Source organism: Rhamphochromis longiceps, linkage group LG6 (genome assembly GCF_057381845.1).
Source record: "Rhamphochromis longiceps isolate RC_006_pf linkage group LG6, R_longiceps_female_GT1.1, whole genome shotgun sequence".
In the NCBI taxonomy this organism is placed as follows: Eukaryota; Metazoa; Chordata; class Actinopteri; order Cichliformes; family Cichlidae; genus Rhamphochromis; species Rhamphochromis longiceps.
In genome coordinates, this window is record NC_140562.1 from 34091827 (window position 1) to 34116562 (window position 24736).

Consider the following 24736-nt stretch of genomic DNA (forward strand, 5'->3'; position numbering starts at 1 on the left):
TGTTGTCGAGGTTTAATATTTTTATGCCTGTGTGCAGCGTTGCTTTAGTTGAACTTTTTCCACATCACAGTTAAATCATTTAGATACATTTGATACATTAAATAAATTTGACGTAATATTTACTTCTCTGGTTGAACACTGTAGCTTAGCAGCCGCAAAGAAATGTGAGATATTTCTAGCTTTGCATTTCTCCAGAAACCGCAATCTGCATGGTTTAAATTCATTTATTTGTTATAGGGAACTAAGCTCAATAGTAACAGTTCAGCTCAAGGCTTAGTGTTATAAGCTATATGCATTATAGGGTTTACGTTACAGTGAGAAGCCTTATTCATGACAAGTACAAAGACTGTATCTGACCTGCTCAGAGGCCAGTATAAAACTCATGTGTGAACAGGGACAGTCCTGCAAACTTTACTGTGATCCTAACGATTGAAATGTTTGAACTGAGCATCATTATCTGCTCAAAACATGCATTCATGAATTTGCTATACATTAGTGTCTCTATCTGCAATCTGAAAATGTAAACTCTACAGTGGATGATCTGGTTACGCTGTTATGTGATGCGAGACATTTTGCTAGCATGGGTCTCCTTGTCCTGTCAGACAAAAGAATTACTGCAAATCAATACAAATTTATTTTAATTGGTCACTGTAACCCTTTAATTAAACATTTTTTTCCTGTTTGAATCATCAGTAGGCTGCATCATAAATATTTGGTGAATTATTATTATTGTTATTGTTTTATTTCATATCTTTGGATATATATAAATATACAACATATAATATAAAATACATTTGAATTTCCTGGTCATTTTCAAATGTTGTGTTCAAACCTTTCAGTTTTTCAACAATTATTCTTATGTCAAATGATTTCTATATTTCTATTAACAGCTAAAGCTGATAAATTTGCCACTAACAGTTGAGAGAGACTAACAGCGAAAATTACATTTTCTTTTTTAAATGAGTGTTATATCTAGACGTCTTTATGACTGTAAATTGCTTTTGTGCCTGGCAGGTGTGGTGATTGAAGGGGTGAGCTTATTGAAAGGTCACTTTTTGGAGAGTAAGTGAACTCAGCTATTCATAGACTCATTATATAGATCTCACCAATTACCTGGGCCGTCCCTGTTCACAGAGAAAATGTCCCTCCCTTTCCAACTTAGCTGCTATTTCAGACAGGAGCTTTTAGCCAATAAGCTGCTGCTGATCCTAGCTTCACAGAGGAACATCCATTTTGCGTTCTTTTCATTGACCTAGGAAGGAAAGAAACCCACTTCAGCTCTTAACCTAATATAAAAAATATATATGCAGTTAATTGTGCAGCTTATTTTTCATGCAAAAGTTCTGCAGGTATATTTATGTTTGCTTAGGTTTGATCAAATTCAGTCACCCAGATGTGGCTAGACCTTTGCACGGAATCTACATCTATTTAAGGGTTATTCCCTAGCTTGTGTTATTGCTCATTGTGATTGTAATTATTTACATTTCAAATTATATACTAGGTGTACCTCGCCTACCCCAAAGGTTAGGTTAGCTCGGCTGATTATGCAACACATTTAGCCTTGCTAGGACTTTACATAGCTCTTAATCTCTCAGCTACAGATACACAGTCAGTACAGAGGTCAAACTTGTCTGCACAAAACCAAGTGTCTCTTCAGGACATGGCAATACTATGCTTTCCCATGTGGAAATATATAACCAGAGAGAATGCAAAGTTTTTATAGTTTGTAAATTCTTCCTTCCTTCCTTCCTTCCTTCCTTCCTTCCTTCCTTCCTTCCTTCCTTCCTTCCTTCCTTCCTTCCTTTATGTGACATGGTCTTAGAGAGTATCCAAACCACCTGGACAAACATTAGAAATAATATCTTTCTTATCCTTTCAAGAAAATTTAACAAAAGTCTCAGTCATGATATTAAAATGTAATTAAGATTTTAAATAGTCTTGGTTTGGTGAGAAAACAAAGAAATGAAGATGCAAATTTTGCTTACAAAGGAAAATAAGCAGTCCACTCCATTAAGTATACTCCCATTTAATTGGATAAGAGCAATTGGAGGTGAGAAAGGTCCCATAGGATTTAATCCCAGCAGGGTTTGTGGTTTGTAAGGAAACTGAAACAGCATTATTCGGATTATTCTTATTCTACATGTTATTCTGAATACACGATTCAAAATGAGTATGTCTTTACCAATGTGTGAATGTGTGTGTGAATGGGTGAATGACTGAATGTAGTGTGAAGCGCTTTGGGGTCCTTAGGGACTAGAAAAGCGCTATACAAATGCAGGCCATTTACCATTTAGAAGAATTTTCTGATGAGATTTTTTATAACGAGGCTAAATCTGTATTTTTTTGGTACAATACATTTGCCTATTACATGCTTATTCTCCCTCATACATCTGTCTTAGAGACATGCTAGGTAACAGAAATGGCAGCATCATTTGATCTTGCCCTCAGGTAGCTGCTCCGGCTTAACCCTGACCTGACATTAAGACTGTTTCCTAAGAGTTGGTGTGGCATTCAAAGCCCATTACATACATTCAGTAAATAAAAGACAGCATGGTGATATCACTTCCATAACAACTTGTTATTTATGACATTAGCATAACTGATCAATCCCAACATCAAAACTACTTACCTAATATCAGATGGTTCTTGTGCTGCCAAAACAGCTCTAATGTAAATTCTTTGAGAGGTGGATCTTCCAAATGCTTGATTGGATTGGGCTCTAGGGAGTGTAGAGGTCAGGTCATCAATTTGGACTCTTTGTTATGTTCCTCAAGCAGTTCCTGAACAGCTTTTGCAGCTTTGTACTGTCCAGCAAGAATCCAAGAATTCGCCACTAAAAGGAAAATATATGTTTGTATACATCATAGCCTTTTTATTTATTTATTTATTTATTTTGAAAACCAGTCTAATATGCACACAAGATATATGCTGAAGTTTGTTACAAAAACATAAAATCTAAAGTTTGGGGGAAGAAGCACCCAAAGGCATCTTGTTTCATGAATCATTCTGATCTATTTAAACTTGGTATTTATACATCAGGTTAAATGTTTTTCTTAAATTGTTTTTGGTTTTGCTACCTACAAAGTAAATGTTAAGTTATTTAGGTTTCTTCTCTGTTAATTGAGTTTTTTGGTGTGGGAGTAGGGGAGATTAGGTAAGAAAAAGCAGAGCTGCATCATATTTCAAATATGAAATGTGAAATTTATGGTTTGTCCATCTTTGTAAGAAATCACAGTAACTTATTTTGTACTTTCAAAGTATATACATACCTCAGAATCTATTCTCTCACATGTAAATATGTTTTATGCAGCTTAATAAGGTATCTAACCCTCTAAGAAAAAAATTACTTAAATTAATAAAACTAAATGGCAAAATGACATCCTATAACTTTCATTTTTTTAAATAGTTTGGCATCCTATTTATAGGTTATAAACCTCTAACGCATACAAATATCATGCAGCATCTATTGTGAACTATGCTGCAGAGTATTGCATAACAGAGTAAGTAGGATCATTTTCAAGCGCTTTATACACAAGACTGTGATCTGATAATTTCAGCCTCATCAAGCTGTAAGCTTATTGTTCTCAATCCATTATCTGTTCACTTGTTTGTAGAGCTAGGAAGGAATTATGCAGGTGATTTGGAGAGGTGGGGCGATAGGAAGGGTGGCCAGAGGAAGCAGATACGATTGACATATATAGTGATCCTCATTTTTTAACAGTGACTTGGCGACAGAGAGGACAAGGAAGGAGGAGAAAGTAAAAGGAGGTGGCCAGTGTCAATGGGGGAGGAACACTGAAAAAGAGGGAGGAGCTCCTTCAGGACATGCTGTCCTGAAGCTTTCTGTGCTTAGAGAAGAAAATCTCACTGAGGATTTACTGTTGAGACCTGCACTGAACACCTGGGATCATTTTGTTTTAAGAGTCAATTTACAGGAATATTCACTCAGAGATTCAGGATCTGACAAGCTGTTGACTGCTGTACTTTTCTCCACTGAACTGGAGATATCCAAGAGTGGTATGAGAACCTAAAAGATGAATGTGTGTGTTTGGTGTGTAGCTGCAATTTGTCTTCACTCTAATAACCTAAAAGATTTAGTATTCATCTGACAGCAAATTGTTGCTTGTTTAAAACATTTAAATGATAGAAATGAGACTGCACAAAATTGTAAGACTTCAGAGATTATTGTTGCTTTTGTAGAATAGAATAAGTGTTTAATAACTCTAATGTGCAAAATAATCTCATCAGGTCTCATTTTTCATTCTGTTCATTTTGTTGGTGCCTACCTTTTGGTACCTGTGTGCAGGACGTGAGGCTAATCTAAGTATATCCTATGGGGGATTAAAAAGCTCTCTAATGCGATTTCACTAATGTTCTAGCTACAGTTAAAGAAAAGCTTTCACTGCATCTTCTCAGGACCAATTACAACACCAAAATTACAAAAACTACAAGTGAAAAAAAAATGTTGCTATATGTGATTTTAACTGTTATTTAAAATTAAGTTCTACCAAAATAAAATTATATATTTGAAGGTTTATGTGTTTGAATAAAATATGATTTACTCTAGATTTGAGAATAGCTATTTCTGAAGCTGCTTTTTAACAAGGGTTTTAGTTTGTGACACTGTTACAAAAACAATACTTGCAGGGATGCTTGAAAGGAAACAAGAATGCTTGAAAGACTAAAGAATCAGAAGGGAACAACTCATCAAACACTTGAGTAAAGTTAAACCAACAAAGTTTCTCTCTGAGAAATAGCAAAGAAGTAGGTGAATGGGCATACTCGAGCCAAGGAGGCCACAGTAAAGCTAATAGCAGGAGTGAAAATGTTTGTTTTTTTTAAGGAAAGAAATAAAAGGAAAAAAAGGATACTCATCAAAATTGCTGATTATTATTGTCATTGGACGGCTCGTGTGATTTCCATTTGATAGATAAATAGTTAATTATTATGCATATCTTTTTATGTCTATATTTCATTTGCACACTTGTATTATAACTTCTGTTTTCTCTGTCTTGCAGTGTGTAATATGGGGAAACCTTTAAATGGCATAGATCCTGGAATCAGACTGAAGGGCTTCCGTTGTGTTTAAACCTGGCAGCAGCATGCAAACCAATTGGTAAACCGCCGTGGCCTGTCAAACCCCCACCCTTATAGCCAATATCACCACCAACCCAGCTTTTGGGGGATTCCAGACACTTCCACTCTGACAACCTGCACCAAACAGAATGGATTTCATCCTACCCATAAGAAATCAAGACCTGATAGCATATTCCAGCTCACCACCTCGCCTGGGCCCTCAAAGTAGGAGTACCATGCACTTGTACCATGGTGTCAAGAGAAAGCTACGGCCTGGACGGATTTTGGGCTTTATCATCAGCCTGGTGGTTGTCTGCACAGTCTGTTTATGGAGTGCCTTGATGCTGGCCAAATCAGTGACCACTCAGGTAGATTCAGCTGCTGAACGCTCAGCTGAGGGAGCAATGCCCCAAAGAACTCTTCTGCAGTACCGGAACCTTTCAGCAGCACCAGAGGATACACCAGTGGCCATGAAATCCTCCAGTATAGAGATGAATCATGGGGACTACCCAACGGACTATTTCAGTGTGGAGGACAGGCGCCAGGGCTACGTAGTGCTTCATATGTTTGGCATGTTGTACATGTTCATAGCTTTAGCCATTGTCTGTGATGAGTTCTTTGTTCCTGCACTCACGGTCATCACAGAGAAGCTGGAGATCTCTGATGATGTAGCAGGAGCCACCTTTATGGCTGCAGGTGGGTCTGCCCCAGAACTCTTCACATCTGTTATAGGAGTCTTCATCTCCCACAGCAATGTGGGTATTGGTACCATTGTGGGATCGGCTGTCTTCAACATCCTATTTGTAATTGGGATGTGCGCCTTGTTCTCCAAAGAGGTGCTGAATCTCACCTGGTGGCCTCTGTTCAGAGATGTCTCATTCTATATCGTTGGCTTGCTCATGCTCATCTATTTCTTTTTGGATAATCAAATTGTGTTGGAAGAAAGTGTTAGTCTGCTGCTATTCTACACCTTCTATGTAACTTTCATGAAGTTCAATCCCAAATTCGAATTGATCATCAGAAGCATTTTGGGCAGCAACCAGGTGGACGAGCTGGAGAATGCACAGAAGGTGAGCTGACTCCACCCATCCATCCATCCATCCATCCATCCATCCATCCATCCATCCATCCATCCATCCATCCATCCATCCATCCATCCATCCATCCATCCATCCATCCATCCATCCATCCATCCATCCATTTATCCTCCCTACTCTTACCCAGATGTTTTCTACTCCACAACACCCTTGATCATTGTCAAGCGACAGCTTTGTATAGTCTATAAATATTCTTCCAAGGTTAAGTTCCAAAACGTAAAACATAAATAAATAAATAAGTAAATAGAAATGCCAAAAAATTTCACAAAAGATTTCATTCACACTTCAATCTACTGGGTCAAACAACCATGAAGACTTTAAATTAAAAGAGTGTATCAGGAGAATGAGTCTTACATCTCGGATACTAAAACTAGGGAGTTTCTCAGAAAGAAAAATGCCTAATTTGAAATGAAGAAACTGATTGATTGATAGATAGATTGAATGATTTACATGAAATCAATTAATCAAAAAAAACAACAACATGTATATAAAATTAACCAAGAAAAGTGCACTGTAAATAGGTAAACAAAGAAAAAGGACACTGAATCTTCTCCAGCAACACTATACCACTTGATTTGCATAGGAAAGGAGTGGTACAAAGTATAAGCTTCAAAATGGTTTATTTTGTTGTTGTTGTTGTTGTTGTTGTTGCTCTTGTCATTTTGTTGTTTAAAATTTTTCAAGTAAATTACATAACAGGGAAAACTTACATAGACTGCTGAGCCTTAGAATAATAGTATTCATGGTTTGAGAATTTGAGAGGGTGTTAAAAGAGACCTGAGTACTAAACAGACTGCATTCTATCATCCATCAAAATCTCCTTAATTTCACTTTCAAAGGATATAAACATTTGTGCACCTGTGTACTTCAGATGATGTTTGATAGACAGCCAGATTACACCATATTCATGCTGACTAAGACCAGGCTTCATCTTTAATCATTACTTTTAGTAATGGAGTTCAGACCAGAGTCCAGCAGGGCTCTTAGAACAGTAGTGATGTAACAGAGCCAGTCAATGTCCCCATTTAAACTGGATTACAAGACTTAAGATTTTTTATGTTTGAAAACTTAAGTAAGTTAAAGATTAGATTAATCTGTCATGCATTTAATTTCATTCAAATTTTGTATTTTTCATTAGGGTTTTACTGTATTCCCATCTATCGAGATCATCACAGGTATTATTGAACATTTGCCAAAGACTTGCATCAGCCAAGTTGGTGGTCCAAACTACTTAACCACAAAGTTTTGCTTGAACAGATTTAACATATACACTCACTTTACAATTTATTTCAGATAATAACAGGAAAAGGCATGTCATGCAGAAATTGCCACCAAAGTGCCACACTAAGATTTTTTTGTGATGACTTAACCATCAATTGGACTCTTTTATTGTTAATTCCTTCATGTATTCCATATAGTCTAAAATGCCAAAACTGAAGCAATGATGTGAGAAGGAAAAGTACTAGTACAAACCTCCGTGTGCATTTCTCTGCTCTGTTAAGTCCTGTCCCTCATTTAGCTCTCCCAGCTGTGTCCTCACATTAGAAAAAAAGTGGGCGGGAGCTGTTATCTATGATAGAGTAATGTTTGGCCCTGTTTTTTTTTTTTTAATTTAAGCATCAGTTTCTGTCGTTATTCACATCATTAATCATTTAAACAAATGGAATCAGAAACAGTTGTTCAGTGACTCACCATCTATCCTATTATTGTTTGGGTACAGCTGGAGTTGAATCTGTTGCTCTGCGATTTCTTAATCATATGTGTGTAACCTCATCTGCCATCGTCCACTATCAGTCCATCAGGGTCATATTCAATCCATTGCTATACATGCTGCTTCAGTAATACTCACATTTCACATTGCATATTAGCTCTTGACCTCTGATGTGATGGTATTTGCTTTAAAGTTCCGCCCATGAAATTTTCTTGTAGGTCTAAACAAGACAAAATGTTCTCCAAATATTACTCCAAGTGGTTTTATTTCAGCATTTTTGCCATTAATGGCAAATGGCATATGAAGTATGATATAAATATATTTAAGCTTTTTCAACACAATTTCTTAAGAATTAATTTCCATTGTAGAGTTGTTATATTTTAGTTCATACTGAATTATTTAAACCTTTGATTACATACACATGTGTGCTAATCAAACTTAATATCACTGTTATTACAGAAGCTCTGTTTGACATCTGTGCCCTTCTGGGAATCAGCTGTTCCCCAAGCTGCCTCACTTGAACCAAAGAACAGCTTTCTTCTTTTGCTGTCCAGCACTGGATGTCAAGCTGTCTTGCTCTCATGTGTTGGTAGCTCCTAAATAATCCCTCAGGTTAATGCTCTCTAATCCTATTAGAGCCACTAATAATAGTCAGGTGGTACCTGGAGGAGCAGGAATCAGCAGATCTCAGAGAGAAACAATCCTGCACAGTTCATTCTCTGCCTGCAGTTATGCTCATAGTGCTGTGAAGCTTGTATTTTGTATGTACATTGGACTTTTTCAAGTTGGTTTGCTCAGTGCATGCATTTCATTTGGGTAGCAGGAGATGATGAGAAGACTTGCTGGTTTGCTTACTGATGGGACTAAAGATGCTAATTCTTTCTAATCCCCTTATCAACTGCTTACCTGCAGTGACGACAGCAAACATACATTCAAGCACACTTTCACACAGTGTCTGCAGAGCACGGAAGAAATGTTCAAATTACATTTCTCTCATTTACTACAAGGCAGCAGAGGGCAGTGTGATTAAACAGAAAAGACCTTTCCATTAGTGCATGAATAAAGAAGGAGGATATTTTGGAATTGCATTGTGTTGTCCTAGATTTTTAATACTTTTGCTGTGGTTCATAAGTACATTTTTAAATGCTTGTTACCCAGAATGCAAATTTTATTTGATTTATATATGATAGAAATTGTAGCTGATCTTTTCAGGTTTTTAGAGCGAGTCAGCGTGCATCTGTGAATATTTTATTATTTATTTATAATAATTTTTAAAGCAGTAAGGATGATATCACAGGTGAGAGTGGAAGCAAGTTCTTTAACAGCACTTTGACCTGTGAGGGTTTCTGCAAGACTTCACATGAGGGCTTGAAAATTGCTGGTCTAAAAGTGGTGATGTTGATGATTAATCCTGACTAAGTCCCACAGCTCAAATGGTCAGGAAGAGAGAGACAGAGGGGAAGAGAGAGGAAGAGAGAGAGACGTGTACTTTATGTAATTTCAACTTTATGTTTATTATGAAAACATGATCTGATTTTGCATCAGTGACATGATGGTCAGTAGAATGATGGGAAATCCATGTGTAAACGTGCTGATCTGAGGTCAGCACTTTACATCTTGGCTGTCTTCCAGTGTCTATAGTTTCCTGCTCGGAGAAGATGAGATCACCAAACTTGAACAGCAGCTTAGTACAATAAATTGTTTAGTAAATCTTTTAATAGCTATAGCTTTAATAGCTAAACAATAGCTATACCAACATAAGGAAAGCTGACCCTGAAAAGAAAAACAAGACTATATGCACTTACTAAAGTTATAGCTGTTAATCCAGAAACTGGCCTGTGCTGAGCTGGTGATTTTTTACATAGCACAGAGGAAGTGCTTAACACTAAATATCACAAAGTAAGTCATCTAAAAGAAAAATGTGTAAAACATGTTTTTCAACTAATCTCATAGCATCCCTTGGTGCAAGGAGCTCCACCTCAACTAGCTCTACCATAGCTGAGATGGAGGCGAGTGTATTATTTCCCAATAAACCCGTAAAAAATATGGAAACCAGTATGTTATTAACATCTGTTTTACATATCAACAGTCCAAAATCAAAACCTTTACACATATACACATACAGTGGGGCAAAAAAGTATTTAGTCAGCCACCGATTGTGCAAGTTCCCCCACTTAAAATGATGACAGAGGTCAGTAATTTGCACCAGAGGTACACTTCAACTGTGAGAGACAGAATGTGAAAAAAAAATCCATGAATCCACATGGTAGGATTTGTAAAGAATTTATTCGTAAATTAGGGTGGAAAATAAGTATTTGGTCACCTCAAACAAGGAAAATCTCTGGCTCTCACAGACCTGTAACGTCTTCTGTAAGAAGCTTTTCTGTCCCCCACTCGTTACCTGTATGAATGGCACCTGTTTGAACTCATCATCTGTATAAAAGACACCTGTCCACAGCCTCAAACAGTCAGACTCCAAACTCCGCCATGGCCAAGACCAAAGAGCTTTCGAAGGACACCAGGAAAAGTATTGTAGACCTGCACCAGACTGGGAAGAGTGAATCTACAATAGGCAAGCAGCTTGGTGTGAAAAAATCAACTGTGGGAGCAATCATCAGAAAATGGAAGACATACAAGACCACTGATAATCTCCCTCGATCTGGGGCTCCACGCAAGATCTCATCCCGTGGGGTCAAAATGATCATGAGAACGGTGAGCAAAGATCCCAGAACCACACGGGGGGACCTGGTGAATGACCTGCAGAGAGCTGGGACCAAAGTAACAAAGGTCACCATCAGTAACACACTACAACGGCAGGGAATCAAATCCCGCAGTGCCAGACGTGTTCCGCTGCTGAAGCCAGTGCATGTCCAGGCCCGTCTGAAGTTTGCCAGAGAGCACATGGATGATACAGCAGAGGATTGGGAGAATGTCATGTGGTCAGATGAAACCAAAGTAGAACTTTTTGGTATAAACTCAACTCGTCGTGTTCGGAGGAAGAAGAATACTGAGTTGCATCCCAAGAACACCATACCTACTGTGAAGCATGGGGGTGGAAACATCATGCTATGGGGCTGTTTTTCTGCCAAGGGGACAGGACGACTGATCCGTGTTAAGGACAGAATGAATGGGGCCATGTATCGTGAGATTTTGAGCCAAAACCTCCTTCCATCAGTGAGAACTTTGAAGATGAAACGAGGCTGGGTCTTCCAACATGACAATGATCCAAAACACACCGCCCGGGCAACAAAGGAGTGGCTCCGTAAGAAGCATTTGAAAGTCCTGGAGTGGCCTAGCCAGTCTCCAGACCTCAACCCCATAGAAAATCTGTGGCGGGAGTTGAAAGTCCGTGTTGCTCGGCGACAGCCCCAAAACATCACTGCTCTCGAGAAGATCTGCATGGAGGAATGGGCCAAAATACCAGCTACTGTGTGTGCAAACCTGGTAAGGACCTATAGTAAACGTTTGACCTCTGTTATTGCCAACAAAGGTTATGTTACAAAGTATTGAGTTGTATTTTTGTTATTGACCAAATACTTATTTTCCACCCTGATTTACGAATAAACTCTTTACAAATCCTACCATGTGGATTCATGGATTTTTTTTTCACATTCTGTCTCTCACAGTTGAAGTGTACCTCTGGTGCAAATTACTGACCTCTGTCATCATTTTAGGTGGGGGAACTTGCACAATCGGTGGCTGACTAAATACTTTTTTGCCCCACTGTATATTTGTACTCTCTTAGGTACTCTCTTTGGTTCTCTATTTTACAAATGTATTATTAGAAATACCAAAACAAAAATTACTGTCATTCATAAAATTTTATTTAACACTCTGTAGTCACAGGAAATGTCACTACTGAAAATCACATCTTGGAAAATACAAGTTAGTTATACATTTTTGAGTCTGCTGGCATTAAATTTTAAAAAGCTGTGGTGGATGGTTGTCGTGCAGGGCAGGTTTACGTGTAAACAACTTGCAGAAGAATTTCATGTAATATTATCACAATGTTTATAGAAATTGTGGGCAAGATATTTTTAGAAATCTCAAAATACAGCATGTGGGCTGAAACTGTGCTGCAAAGAGAAAAAATTACTCCATTATTTACAATTTTATTAAATGTAGATTACTAACACAATAGGGATTTTGTTATTATGACACATAATAAGAGCTTGGTAAAAAAGTAATATGTTATGTAAAATGCAAAAAAACACCCAAACTTTATAAATGATAGTTACTTGTCAGATTGCAGTATCTAATTAACAACTTCAATCAGAAAATAAATTGAAATAAAAAAAAATGCTTCTTTCAAAGAGGAATTACCAAAGAACAGCTTCAGGCTCAACAGATTCTACAGCAGGCTGCAAGTGTCTTCTGTCATGCAGCCACTCTTATGAGCCATGTGAGCATTAGCTAACATGACCTAATGCCAAGCTGGCTTCTGCTTACAGTGCTCAGAAATCACGAGGCCAAGAAAGACAGGTGACAACAAAAGGCAAGCTTCCTTAACTTTAGGTTTGGTCCTTCATTTGACCATGTTTTTCTCGCTATCATCACCATCATTATTATTACCATTATCATCATCATCATCATCATCATCATCATCATCCATATTATTATTTCATTTTATATATTTTTTTTTGTTACAAGGGTAAGATGAATGCTGTGAAGTATTCACATCTTCCATCTTCAACCATCAAATGGTTTTAGAAGATTGGCCAAAACTTTCTAAAATTATGTTGTTTAGCTGAGTTTAATAAGTCTAATGAGAAATATGATACAATGTTTGAACTCACAACAATATAAAAAGGAAGAAAAGGCTCTGACTGATAAGATACATAGTTTTACTAGATTTAAATTGAAAACTGATCTCTATCAAGATTAGACACAATTGTTATTACCAAACAACCAGGTGGACCAGAGCAATTTGGTAGTGATGACTTCAAAAAACAATACTTAACCACCCGTGTCTTGGTTTAGCAACCCTAGCAGCGGCAGGTGTTTTAATTAAAGGGATTATCTGCTCAATCTCTGAAGACTCAGTCATGAAAACGTGCCAGGTGTGGTATTTTGTCTGTGTTTGTATATTTCTCAGAGACCACTTTAGTGCTCGATTTTGTTCATGAGATACTTGTTGAGTATAAGATGACTTTGTGGCTCCAGAGTGTGCCGGTTTAATGGTTTAAGCTTTTGCTTGGCAAGTGAAATGTTGCTGGTTTTGTTTCATTTGGAGACATAAATTCCATTTTGGTGTTGTGGCAGGAAGGGTACCTGTTGTTAAAAACAAAACCAACCATCAAGTTAGTTAGAAAACCCTCTGTTGTTGAGTTTAGCATGTTCACTCTGTGTTTGTAAAACGCCTCATTTAGATTAAGTGGAGACCATTTAGCAATAAGATCACACCAGCAGTGACAACAATGAGGTCTTGGACCACATCCAGTATTGAAACTGTACTTTATTATGATGTCACTTGCATCATTTACCAGTACAAATACAGGCCATTTACCATCATTTACACTACTTTATGGTACCATGGCTTCCTCTTGCACAGTTGTGACCCAGTCAGGTTTCTGGACCACACTGTCATGATTATAAACAACAGACAAGCACAATCACACAACAAATAGGTAAAAGGACCAGAAAATCTATATTAATCTAATATTCGTCTAAATGGTTTTTGGGGTTTTTTTGGCTGTTGCTTTGCTAATGGAGCTTTAATTGCACTCAGGATAGTAACTATATCTTCTCATTTATCTTGTTCTTTGGTTCTTTGGAAGCTATTTTACCTTTAATAAGATTTACATCTTTGGAACAAAGTGAGTAAAAATACAGGATTATCATGTTTATACAAACCTGTCAGAAGTAATATTTTGGGAGACAACTTTGGAACAGTAAACACTGAGAATTTATATTATTTTAATTTGCCTTTCACCTTGGAAATGGTGCAAAAAATCTTCTATAGCCTTTAATATGAATCCAATTTGTGATTTTTTCCCCCCTCCAAAGTCAAATGGTTTTGTAGTTTGTAGTTATGCTGCTCATGGTTTGTCCTTTTAGTCTGTGTGCATGTTTTCTTTTCTTTGTTTTATCCTTGCTAGTTTTTCTGGAGTAAAATCCAGCTTTTTTGTTTTCTTTCACCACGGCGTGTATACCTCAGTGGCACAGTGTGAGTTAGGACTGAGGGAGCTTTGACATGTATGTATGTATGTAGCTATAAAGTGACATGGCTGGGATTGAGATTAGTGTGAGATCCTCCTGTGTGTGTAGTCTTCGTGTTGGAAAGATACCTAAAACGTGCAATGGTTTGCTTTCATGAGGAAGTTTAAATAAATACTGGACATGAACAACGTGATGTAATCTCCACTGAAGTTATACATCTAATTTCCCTCGGGATGAATAAAGTATTCTGATTCTGATTCTGATTCTAAAATAGCTGGGATACTGAAAAAGAAGGTGATGATAAATCTTGAGTAAATATTTTTTAATCTTTTCATTTTTGCATAATTACTTGATTAATGGTGTCTTTACCCTCCCTGCTGTTAGAAATAATTTACATATACTTGATCTAAAAATGCCTTCCAAAGTGCTTTGTGAATAACTCAAGCTGAGGTCCTATTCTTTCCCTATTCCATCACCATTTCCATGTTTATTTTAATTAACATTTGTTTAAATGCAATCCAATCCAGTGCCACAAATACAAAAAGTGTTGGTGGCATTTTATTAAATATACTGAATATACTGACTACATATTTAATATGTTTATTATATTCTCCATTACAGTAATCTATTATTATGTCTATTATTATATTTTTATTATATTATTGTTTCTGTGTTCTTTCCTAAAGGTAAATGCCCCAAGTGATGACGAGAACAAGCTTACGGTAAGTTTATTTGTACTGTTTTATAAGCATAACATAGTATACCGCTTCTATATTTCACTATATTTCAAATCTTTCAAAAATGTTTATTTAAAAATGTGTTTCTTGTGCTTTCATTTAATTTTTAAATAGTAGCTTAACGTCTTATTATCTTTCTTTTCCCCTTTGGAACATTGCAAATTTAATTGTATTTATTTAAAGAACTGAAGCTGTGACCGGCTCCACCTGACAATGGTTTAAGACTATAATAAGCCCATGAGTGGACACAGAGAGAAATAATGATGCGTAAAATAAGTGTGCATTTACATTTGAATCCATAAAAACATTTGGTATTTGTGCTTTTATGTTTTACAGGCTAAACCCAGGCTGCAGAGGGAAGGCAGCTGTGCTTCTCTACACAACTCGCTGATGAGAAACAGCATCTTCCAGCTCATGATACACACACTGGATCCCCTCAGTAATGAGGGTATGAGTGAGCATGCGCAGATACAAATCACGTACACTCTCACAAACATTATAATCTTCCCAAATTCGAAATGTTTCAAATAAACACAGAATGTGACACATACAATGTGCTGACATAAAGATTACATTCCCTCACCACAACAAATTCAAATGTGACTTTTCTTGAGATTAAATAAAAGTTAATAACTTCAGGTTTCCAAGAAACAGATTAAGCCTAGCCCAAGATCAAAAGGATATCCTATGAAAGGTTTATATCTAGGATTAGGCTTAAGAGCATAGACAGTTAAGAGAGTTGCAGAATGGCTGCAATCACAGCATTGCAATAAAGATGCACCCTTAGGCCTTCTCCTTGATTCAGAGACGGTCCTTCCCTTGGCCTCCTTGACTCCCCGCTCAAACCAGCGTTCCTCCCTGTCCAGGATGTGTATGTCCTCCTTACTGAAAGAGTGTCCACTGGCCTGTATGTGTAAATAGACTGAGGAGTCCTGACCTGACGAGGTGGCTCTTCTGTGTTGTGCCATCGGCTGAAACAGAGGTTGTTTGATTTCCCTGATGTATAAATCATGGGAATCCTCCTGGCATTATACTATAGTATAATACCAAGGGACCAGATCCTTGGGGAACACCAATTTTTGGTGCAGCCTGTTTTGGGGTTTAAAAACAACAGAGGCGCTGTGTTTAGAAAAATGTGTCTCAGCTGTTCCAATACTAACCCTAGCCCTTTTTTCCACTTCTTCCATGTACAAGTTGGCCACAGTGGGTGTAAAAGGGTAACCCATGGCATGCCCATATTTCTGCCTGTAGTAATGACCCTTGTATGTGAAATATGTGTAATGAAGACACAGTTCCAAGAACAAACACACTGTTTCTGCTGAGAGTGGTCCTGATGCTGAGGTTAGGGCCATCCTGAAATCTCTTACGAACTACAAACAACACAAGTTAAGAGAGATGTAACATCATACGAGACCATTGTTTCATCTGCCTCCATGATGACACCATAGCCACTGATCAATGGTCATGACAATTTACATTGTTCATTCAGTGGGCTAGTTTCAGTCATTGTGCAAATGTACTGTTTATAGGGTTGGGAAACCTACAGTCAGCTGAGACTAAAGGAGTCACTTGGATGAGTGACGAAACGCCTCCCCCACTGAAAACGCTACGTCCAAATGAACAGAATCAACTTTTTGGGATTTCCATAACTGGATGATTGAGCTTGCATTAAGACATGTTGCATTAAGGACTGTTTCTTTTGTTTTAGGACATTTTAGAGAGAAGGCTTCAATCCTTCACAAAATGGCCAAGAAGAAGTGTAAAGAAGACGGTGCCACTGCCAACGGAGTAGGTGTGTACCAGTGAATACTGAAACGCCAATGTACTTTTGGTCAACCACCAATCGATAAAGTGACAAATCAGTTGTGCAATTATTTATCAGTTTATAGATGAATGATTGAAACGGCACACAAATTTATCAGTATGTTAATTTAAAAAATAGTGGAATAGATCATGGGCAGGCTACACAAGAAAGAATTGTTCAGGCAATAAAGCTTTGAAAAGGAAAACTAAATGCTACCTTTTCATTTCACGAGAAGACTGAATCTTTATTTTTTTTAATGTTTTCCCTCATTAATGTAAGTAACGTGACTGTCCCTTGCGTCACTGATGTTAAAGAAACAGTTAAAATGACAAAAGTTTTATATTTTTATAGACAGTGATTGCATTAATACATTTATGGGTCAGGCTGTAATTTAGAGGGTTTTTTTTCTGGTTGTGGATTAATCTCTGATTTATTTCATTTAATACATTTTAGTTGAACAGCTGATCTGTTATCATCCAAGAAGTTTTACACAAAGATGCACAAACTGCTTTATACTTGTAAAAAAAAAGTAAACAAAGAGATTATCTTTTCTTTTTCTCAGTAGAGGAGATTAAACATGATCTTTGATTATTTTATTTCTAATTTGTTATTTTATATTAACTAACTATATTATAATTACTATTGATAAATTATTGCCATGATATTATTGCTCTTTTTTTATTGTCAGTATTGTCCCTCTATCTTTCTTGTTTCTTTCTTCTTCTTTTTTGTTTCAACACACCCTTTATTGCTTGTTTTAAGCACAGTTTTTAACTGTGCTATATAAATAAAATGCACTTACTTTTTTTTACTTACTTTCTACCTCCAGCTGATAAAAAGATCACAAAAAGTACAAATGTTGCAGTGGAAGTTACACCACCAATGAATGGTGCTGCAGGAGGAGATGAGGTATGGAAGCATCACTCCTTTTCAAAAGCAAAATGTTTGACCTATAAACAATCAGGAAATTTAATTTAGTTATGTTTACCCAAAGAAATATGTCCAAATATATTTATGTACAACATAGGCACAATATTACAATGTAAGATCATGACCTAATCCTCAGGGTGATGAGGAAGATGAAGATGAAGACAAGCCTTTGAGCCTGGCATGGCCTGACACTCCCAGGAAACAAATCACCTACCTCTTGATCCTGCCAATCATCTTCCCTCTCTGGCTCACGCTGCCTGATGTCAGGAGAGAGGTAGATATACACATAACCAAATATGAAAATACAAACTGAAACCCTATTTGAAAATAGAGTAGAGCTCCACAGCTCTACTGAGTAACACACACAGCTTTAGTTTAGGGGTATAGGGCTGTGCTTTGAATGCTCTCTACTGCTTGATTTTACATGTTAAGTTAGATGAAAAAGAAGTGATAGACTAAGAAGCTACATTGCTTTATTTTATGTTTTTTAGACCTCAGCAAGGTTCTTCCCGGTCACTTTCCTCGGCTCCATCCTTTGGATTGCGTTCTTTTCCTACCTGATGGTGTGGTGGGCTCATCAGGTATTTCCCACACAACGCACTCACAAACAAATATTAGAGTATGATTGTTTGCAGCATACAACAGCCTTGTTGTCTATACACACTATATCTGAGGCCTTTCTCGTCAGAGCGCAGCTGTCAGGGTGTTAAATGTGTGACCGTGGGAACTAATCCTGGCTAATCTGTCTTGAGCCACAGTCAGATCAACCTGTAGCACTCTATTTTAAGAGCACAAGTGCAGCGACAGGACAAAAGCACAAGGTTACTGACAAAGTGCACCTGCTAATTTAGCTTCTACAGGTGCAGCACGCCACGTGAAAAAGCATTGCCAAAAGTGCAATAAGAATTGGTCATTACGCTCTCACCTGTGAGTGGCAATGCGTAAATAAGTACATTTTCAGATATTGAAAGCCTCATGTCATTTTTAGTTTTTAAAGCAGCATCCATGGACTGATTCCCTTTATCTTCTAAAATACATGAAATATAATTGTTCTCTTAGGTTTGTTTTAATGAAAATATTATAATATTTTTTTGAAATAGGATTAGATTATATTTAAATATTATTATTTTTTTGTATAGCAGATTTAACTCAATGCATGCAGATGAATGTGTGTTATCCAGAAATATTTATTAATGAAAAAAAAAGAGGTTGGATGTTCTACCTGTGTCTGTGTGAGTGTTCCCCAGGTTTTTCCCAGAGTCCAAGACATGTATGTTAGGCTAGTTAGTTATTCTGTCTTGGCCGTAGTTGTGAATGTGAGTGTGACTGATGCTGTCTTTTATGTTAGCTCTGGAACAGACTGGTGGTCCAGGGCCACGTATCTTGCCCTGTGACAACTGGGATAGGCCCCAGCACCAGTCCAACCCTGTACTGGATAACCAGAAACTAATGGATGGATGAAAGTCAACCCATAAAAAATAAACTGATTAATACAAAGAAATAAGAGAATATATCACTCTTTCAGCCAGGGACTCTTTTCTTTATAGACTTCATGTCTATATGTATTAATTTTAGAAGTGTTATTAGGTTGAAGAAAGTAATGTTTTGTGCATCATTTTCAGTAATATGCAAGCCTGAATGCATGAAACTGCACACAGCTAGAACTGGACATGTCTAATCAGCTACATTTATCATCTGAAACTTAAAATGTTTCTTCTTGGTGATTTTTCCTGATACAGAAGATATTTCTCAATTTCTGAAATTCTGTGTGAGGAACACGAGCAGCTGATACAGTGTGCAACACACACACACACACACACACACACACACACACACACACACACACACACACACACACACACACACACACACACACACACAGAGAGAGAGAGACTTACAAACTCTGCCCTTAGTGACACTTGTTGACTAAACTAAATGTAACGTCACGTCACAATTACTGTGAAGTGTAGGGGCCCTGTCTTTCACTTTCATGCATACGTCTGAATGACAGAGTTATCATAACTTTAACCTATGTTTTCCTTGACAGGATGCTGTCACATTAGTAGATTTAGGTTTTGTGTGGCTGAAAAGAACTGAAGATTTGAGTTGGAATATTATTAATTTTAGGTTGGAGAAACTTTCTGGATCACAGAAGAAATCATGGGTTTGACAATATTAGCAGCTGGCACTTCAATTCCTGACTTGATCACCAGTGTGATTGTAGCTCGAAAGGGCCTCGGTGACATGGCTGTGTCCAGCTCAGTGGGCTCCAACATCTTTGACATCACTGTGGGGTGAGTCTGCCAATAAACAAGAACACACAAGCCATTCATTTTTAAATAAGAATGTGCCAAGAAAACCCAATTCTTCTCTGTTGTCTTTTCTATGCCTCTGTCCTCCCTCCAGTCTGCCATTCCCCTGGCTCATTTTCAACATTATCAATGACTTGAAGCCAGTGGAGGTGAGCAGCAATGGCCTGTTCTGCGCCATCGTCCTTCTCTTCCTCATGCTGCTGTTTGTCATCATGTCCATTGCCGCTTGCAAGTGGAGAATGAGCAAGAGTCTGGGCTTTCTTATGTTTTTGCTGTACTTTGTTTTCCTTGTTGTCAGTGTCATGCTGGAGGACAGAATTATTGTCTGCCCCATTACAGTCTGAGGGAGGGACTCTGGTTAACTGCTGGTCAAACAGCAGAAATTAAGCATAACAGCACATATTGACCATTACATAAAACAAACATATACACACTGTCACTTAATATGCACAGTAGAGGTCTGCATAGCCACTGTCCACACACAGACATACAAGTTTGCACCCACCCACACACACACACACACGGTTGTTGATGTCAGCTAGGCAGAAGCCGTGACATAAATCAATCTTGCAAATTCAGGCTGGTGCATCACAGGTGTTTATCCGTGGAAAACAGACCTGTGCTTCTTTTATGGATTTCATGCCATCGAATAAGAAGAATTCTCTTTCTCCGACGTGACTGCAAGCAGTTTCCTGTGTTGGCTGAAACATGCTGAAAATAATTGATGGTCAGTGAAAGAAAAGCCAGATTGAAATGTCAGCTGAAGATCTCAGATCTCAGCTGATTTTGGTTTGTTGATGAAGATGTCTCAAACCAAGTATGAGACATCATTACTCTTACAAGCAGATATTTAGTATATAAGATCATTATGAGGGCGATGTCCAATACTCCACGTACTTTGCTACATCAGAGAAATGTTATGTGTTTTTAAATACATTTTGACATTTGGGGTCATATTTGGCAGAATCCACTGAAATCTATTGTAGCACATATCAAATACTAAATAGTTGCTGCACATGGATAAAACTGGCTAAGGTTGTCAGTACTGCCTAAATATGTATATCCCAACTATCTATAACGAGCTTGTGAACATGACTTCTTCGGTTCTGGCTGCCTTTACATTGCATGACTTTAGTGAAGGGTTGATTCCCAGAGATGCAGTTTGGACAACGAGTGCTGGACTAAAGATTAACAGAGGTTGTTTTATTTTACTTGTTAAACTTCAAGGTTATTTTTCAACTTATATGTTCCTGAAAAAAGAGTGTTCAATATAAGCGATATCACTGCTTTTCATCTGTATTATTTTGATGTAAAACAACTAATGTACTGTAAAAGATAACACGGATTTGTGTTATTTCTGTTAGACTTACAGGCTGTAAGCCATTGTTCAGTTAGTGACATAACGCTGAGTAAAAAGCAGGGAATTTTACATCCCTAGTAGTAGTAAGAAAACACAGTACAATGTTTCCATTCAAATGTATGCAAATGTTAAAATTTTTTCTTCGGGATTGAATGGAAATGTTTAAGGAGGTTGTAATTTTAAATACTTACAGAAAAATACAATAAAGAAATGTTAAACTGAAGAAAGGCTTTTACTTCTTTGGCATTTTCTCTGATGGTGCGAAATTTTTACTCTATTGTTGTTGTTTCATGAGCAAAATCCAACTACTGTGGCCCATTTAGTAACATGGGGCCTTGCTAAAAAGGCAAGTTAGTATCCATATTGTCCATCTTGAGCATTTTGCACCACCTGTTGCTACCAACCGCCTGTCCTCATATACAGCATAGACCACAGATGGCTTAAAATCTCTTCTAACCTGCCCCAAAATACTCAAAATAAATAAATGACACAAAAAAAAGTTCTAAAGGAAAAAAATTTTTCCCCTCGGTTCTCAGGAGAATTTGAAGCAGACTTTAATCTGGGCAATAATTTATAATTCTTGAAGAAATGAAAAATAGTTTATCTGAATTTCAGGAGCATGTCCACACCGCAAACAATGCCCTTTCGGTCATACACCTATAAATGCCTACACATATATTTCTGCATTCCCTTCCATTTTTCTCTAGTCAGCCTCTGCTGATTCTTCCCCAAACCCAAACGTTGTCTCTGGCCTACCTTGTTGCTTCATTTGAATAAACCTTTGTCATTTGGGTTGGGGTCCTTGCTAGTTAAATGAGCTGTAGACCATTATCACCTCCCTCTGCTGTTAATTCTTGGAAGTGCAAACATTAGCATTTAAAACAAGTAAAAAAATAAATAAATAATGGAAACAATATATCACATCTTTGTGTTCTCAGACTCCAGCTCAGATTTAGCCAGCCTATGCAGTATCACTACTACATTTTTCGTGCTTTGATGGATCATAAGAATGTGAGGAATGTATGTGAATGAGTGCATTTAGAAAGATTCGTTCCGACCAGTTTCAACAACAATGTTATAATGTTCTACTTGAAACATGTATTATACTGTAAAAACATGTATAATTTATCTCTGTATAAAATGTTATATGGTCAAATAAAAAAAAATTAAAAAAATCAATGTCGGTGAACTTTTTTAGTTAATATTAAGAAATAGATGCTCCCGACAGCCTTGTCAGCCTAATTTAACTGCAGTATATTTGCAATTTGTGAATGAAAATCATATGAATTACTCTGCAGATCTTGGAATACTTTGCCTGCTAGATTCTTAACAAAATGTGACATTGACATATTTAAATCACGTAAATAGGGAGGTCAGTTTACCACTCAACCTTCCTCATAACACAGATTAGCAGTGTCATCCATTCAGGATGTGGTTTGCTTTACATAGACACAAGCCTCTTACAAAAGCAGGCATGGCCCGCTGCAAAGACCAGTGAGATGCAACCAAGATTAAATGGACAGCTGAGGACAACGGTAAAGGTTGTTCTTGGGGGATATCTGAGGACATTTCCTCACTACCTCTAAATTTAGGTTGTGAGTAACTCAAGTACCTGTCTGCCAGTTAACAAGCTACAAAATCACCCCAGCCAAATTCCCATATATGTATCAAGTGTCTTTGTCAGTAACTGAGTAAATGTGTGTGCTATTGATTCCTATAAAAGAATGATCATTTTTGGGGTGGAACTGTTTTAGGATTACAGAAGTTGTATACAGATATAAGTATGATGACATTTAAAATGTGCTCGTTAGGGAGTAACTGAATAACTGAACTGAATATAACTAATGTTGAGTGTGGACACACACAAGCTAATGAGTTTTGCCCTGTAAAGGTTCAAGGGCATTAGGTCAGTGAAAGTCGTAATGAGTGGCATTCTGGTGCAGCGATAATGAGTTTACATTCTCACAAAACCAGGATTAAGAAAGATTTATAATTTGAAATACTATATTTAGAAGCCATTAAGGGTGCAAGTGTTTTACTTTTGTGCAGGTTCCTTTTCATATTGGAGATCGTTTAAAAAGAAAGAAAGAAAGAAAAAAGAAAGCAAGATTATTTAGGAAAAAGAGTTTTGAATGGTGTGAGATATCATATTAGCCATAATTCCTCTGACTAATACTTCTGGAAATTACAAATAATTAAAAAAAATTACATTCACATTTCCATGACGCTTTCCAGTCAAAATGCTTTACTCTTACATTAGTATGACAGGACTGGTTATAACTGTTGGATAAATTAATAATAAATTAATAATAACTCAGCAGAAGCACAAGCTGATTGTCTCCAGGCCATGCTACGCTGATGCTGTAATTTGCGGCAATCTTTAAGAAGTTTACAAATATAAAGCTCTTCTTTGATGTTGGCGGTGTTTTGCTCCACTCTCTGCCAAGATGATCTCACATAACTTCACTAATATTGAGGTCTGAGCTCTGGGGAAGCCAATTCATGACTGATAGTAATGTGTGTTTTTCTATTTGGGAATGCTTTCGCTGCATTACCAGTGTCTTTGGGATCATTGTTAATAGTAAATGGTCTGGTTCTTATGTAGCACTGTTCTACTCGAGTATTCAAAGCACTTTATATGACATTACTCATGGACCCATTTAAACCCATTCATACAATTTTTTAAAATGCTATTTCTACCTAAGTGCTTTCTATACAGACTACAACGAAAGCATCTGAGAGCAACTCGGGGTTCAGTATCTTCCACAAGGATACTTTGGCATGCAGACTGGAGCAGCTAGTAATGAAAACACCAATCTTCTGATTAGTAGATAATCTGATCTTCCAATCTGAGCAGCCAATCAGATGTTTTCCAGATGATAATACACAGTGGATCAGAATCTTACCATACTTTTTCTGTTTGTACATCCATCAATTTTGACAAGACCGCTGACTAAAATGTAACACCAAACAATAACAGTGCCTCCCTTGTGTTTGACAAATGACTGTAGGCTCTGCTTAGCTCTTCTTTCCTAATATCCACCATCAGGTCCATAAACCCTGTTGCTACTGAAGGGCCATATACACCTGTCAGGCCCTGGGTCTGGTCTCTGTTGTTTCTTCAAGACATGACTTTCAGATACTGTATGTGTTTCAGGCCTGACAATTCTTTTGAATGAAGAAAAAGTCTGGATAGCTGTTACTAAAGAGTAACTGAAACATTTTAAGAAACTCTGGCTCATTGGGAGCTTTATTTAAGGATACATTGTATCCTTTCTTTTTGACTAAGTTTAGAAAATAATAATAATAATAATAATAATAATAATAATAATAATAATAATAATAATAATAATAATAATAATTGGAAATATTGAATTTCTGGTTTTACAATCACTAAGCCATAAGAATCAAAATGAATATGCAATATTTTATTATATAAAGTGTAATAAATAGATATGTGGACGTTTTTGAATTCAGTTACTATTAGTCCGATAGCGGTGTGCTTTACTCCACACGGGGTCAGACAGAAGGTGGCGGTATTGCCCCCGAA

The 24736-nt window shown here is 37.2% G+C and overlaps 1 protein-coding gene across 2 annotated transcripts; it reads left to right on the plus strand.

The window, feature by feature from the left end:
- Positions 1–3873: 3873 nt before the first annotated feature.
- On the plus strand, positions 3874–22238 carry slc24a2b (solute carrier family 24 member 2b). 2 transcript variants are annotated; one of them, XM_085410328.1, is made up of 10 exons: positions 3874–4017; positions 5019–6146; positions 14730–14765; positions 15117–15234; positions 16489–16572; positions 17414–17493; positions 17651–17788; positions 18006–18095; positions 19642–19808; positions 19921–22238. In XM_085410328.1, exons 2-10 carry the CDS (start codon positions 5226–5228, stop codon positions 20168–20170), a joined length of 1884 nt encoding a protein of 627 aa, XP_085266454.1. In that variant the 5' UTR covers positions 3874–4017; positions 5019–5225; the 3' UTR covers positions 20171–22238. The 2 variants fall into 2 exon arrangements, with proteins under 2 accessions (XP_085266454.1, XP_085266455.1); XM_085410329.1 differs by having other exon boundaries at positions 15117–15228.
- Positions 22239–24736: the final 2498 nt, after the last annotated feature.

Excerpts from the sequence above, each read along its gene's own strand:
- slc24a2b (XM_085410328.1), top strand. The coding sequence starts at position 5,226 with ATGGATTTCATCCTACCCATAAGAAATCAAGACCTGATAGCATATTCC. Across the intron at positions 15,235-16,488 it reads CCTCAGTAATGAGGGTATGA|GACATTTTAGAGAGAAGGCT; the intron begins GTGAGCATGCGC and ends CTTTTGTTTTAG. Across the intron at positions 16,573-17,413 it reads TGCCACTGCCAACGGAGTAG|CTGATAAAAAGATCACAAAA; the intron begins GTGTGTACCAGT and ends TTCTACCTCCAG.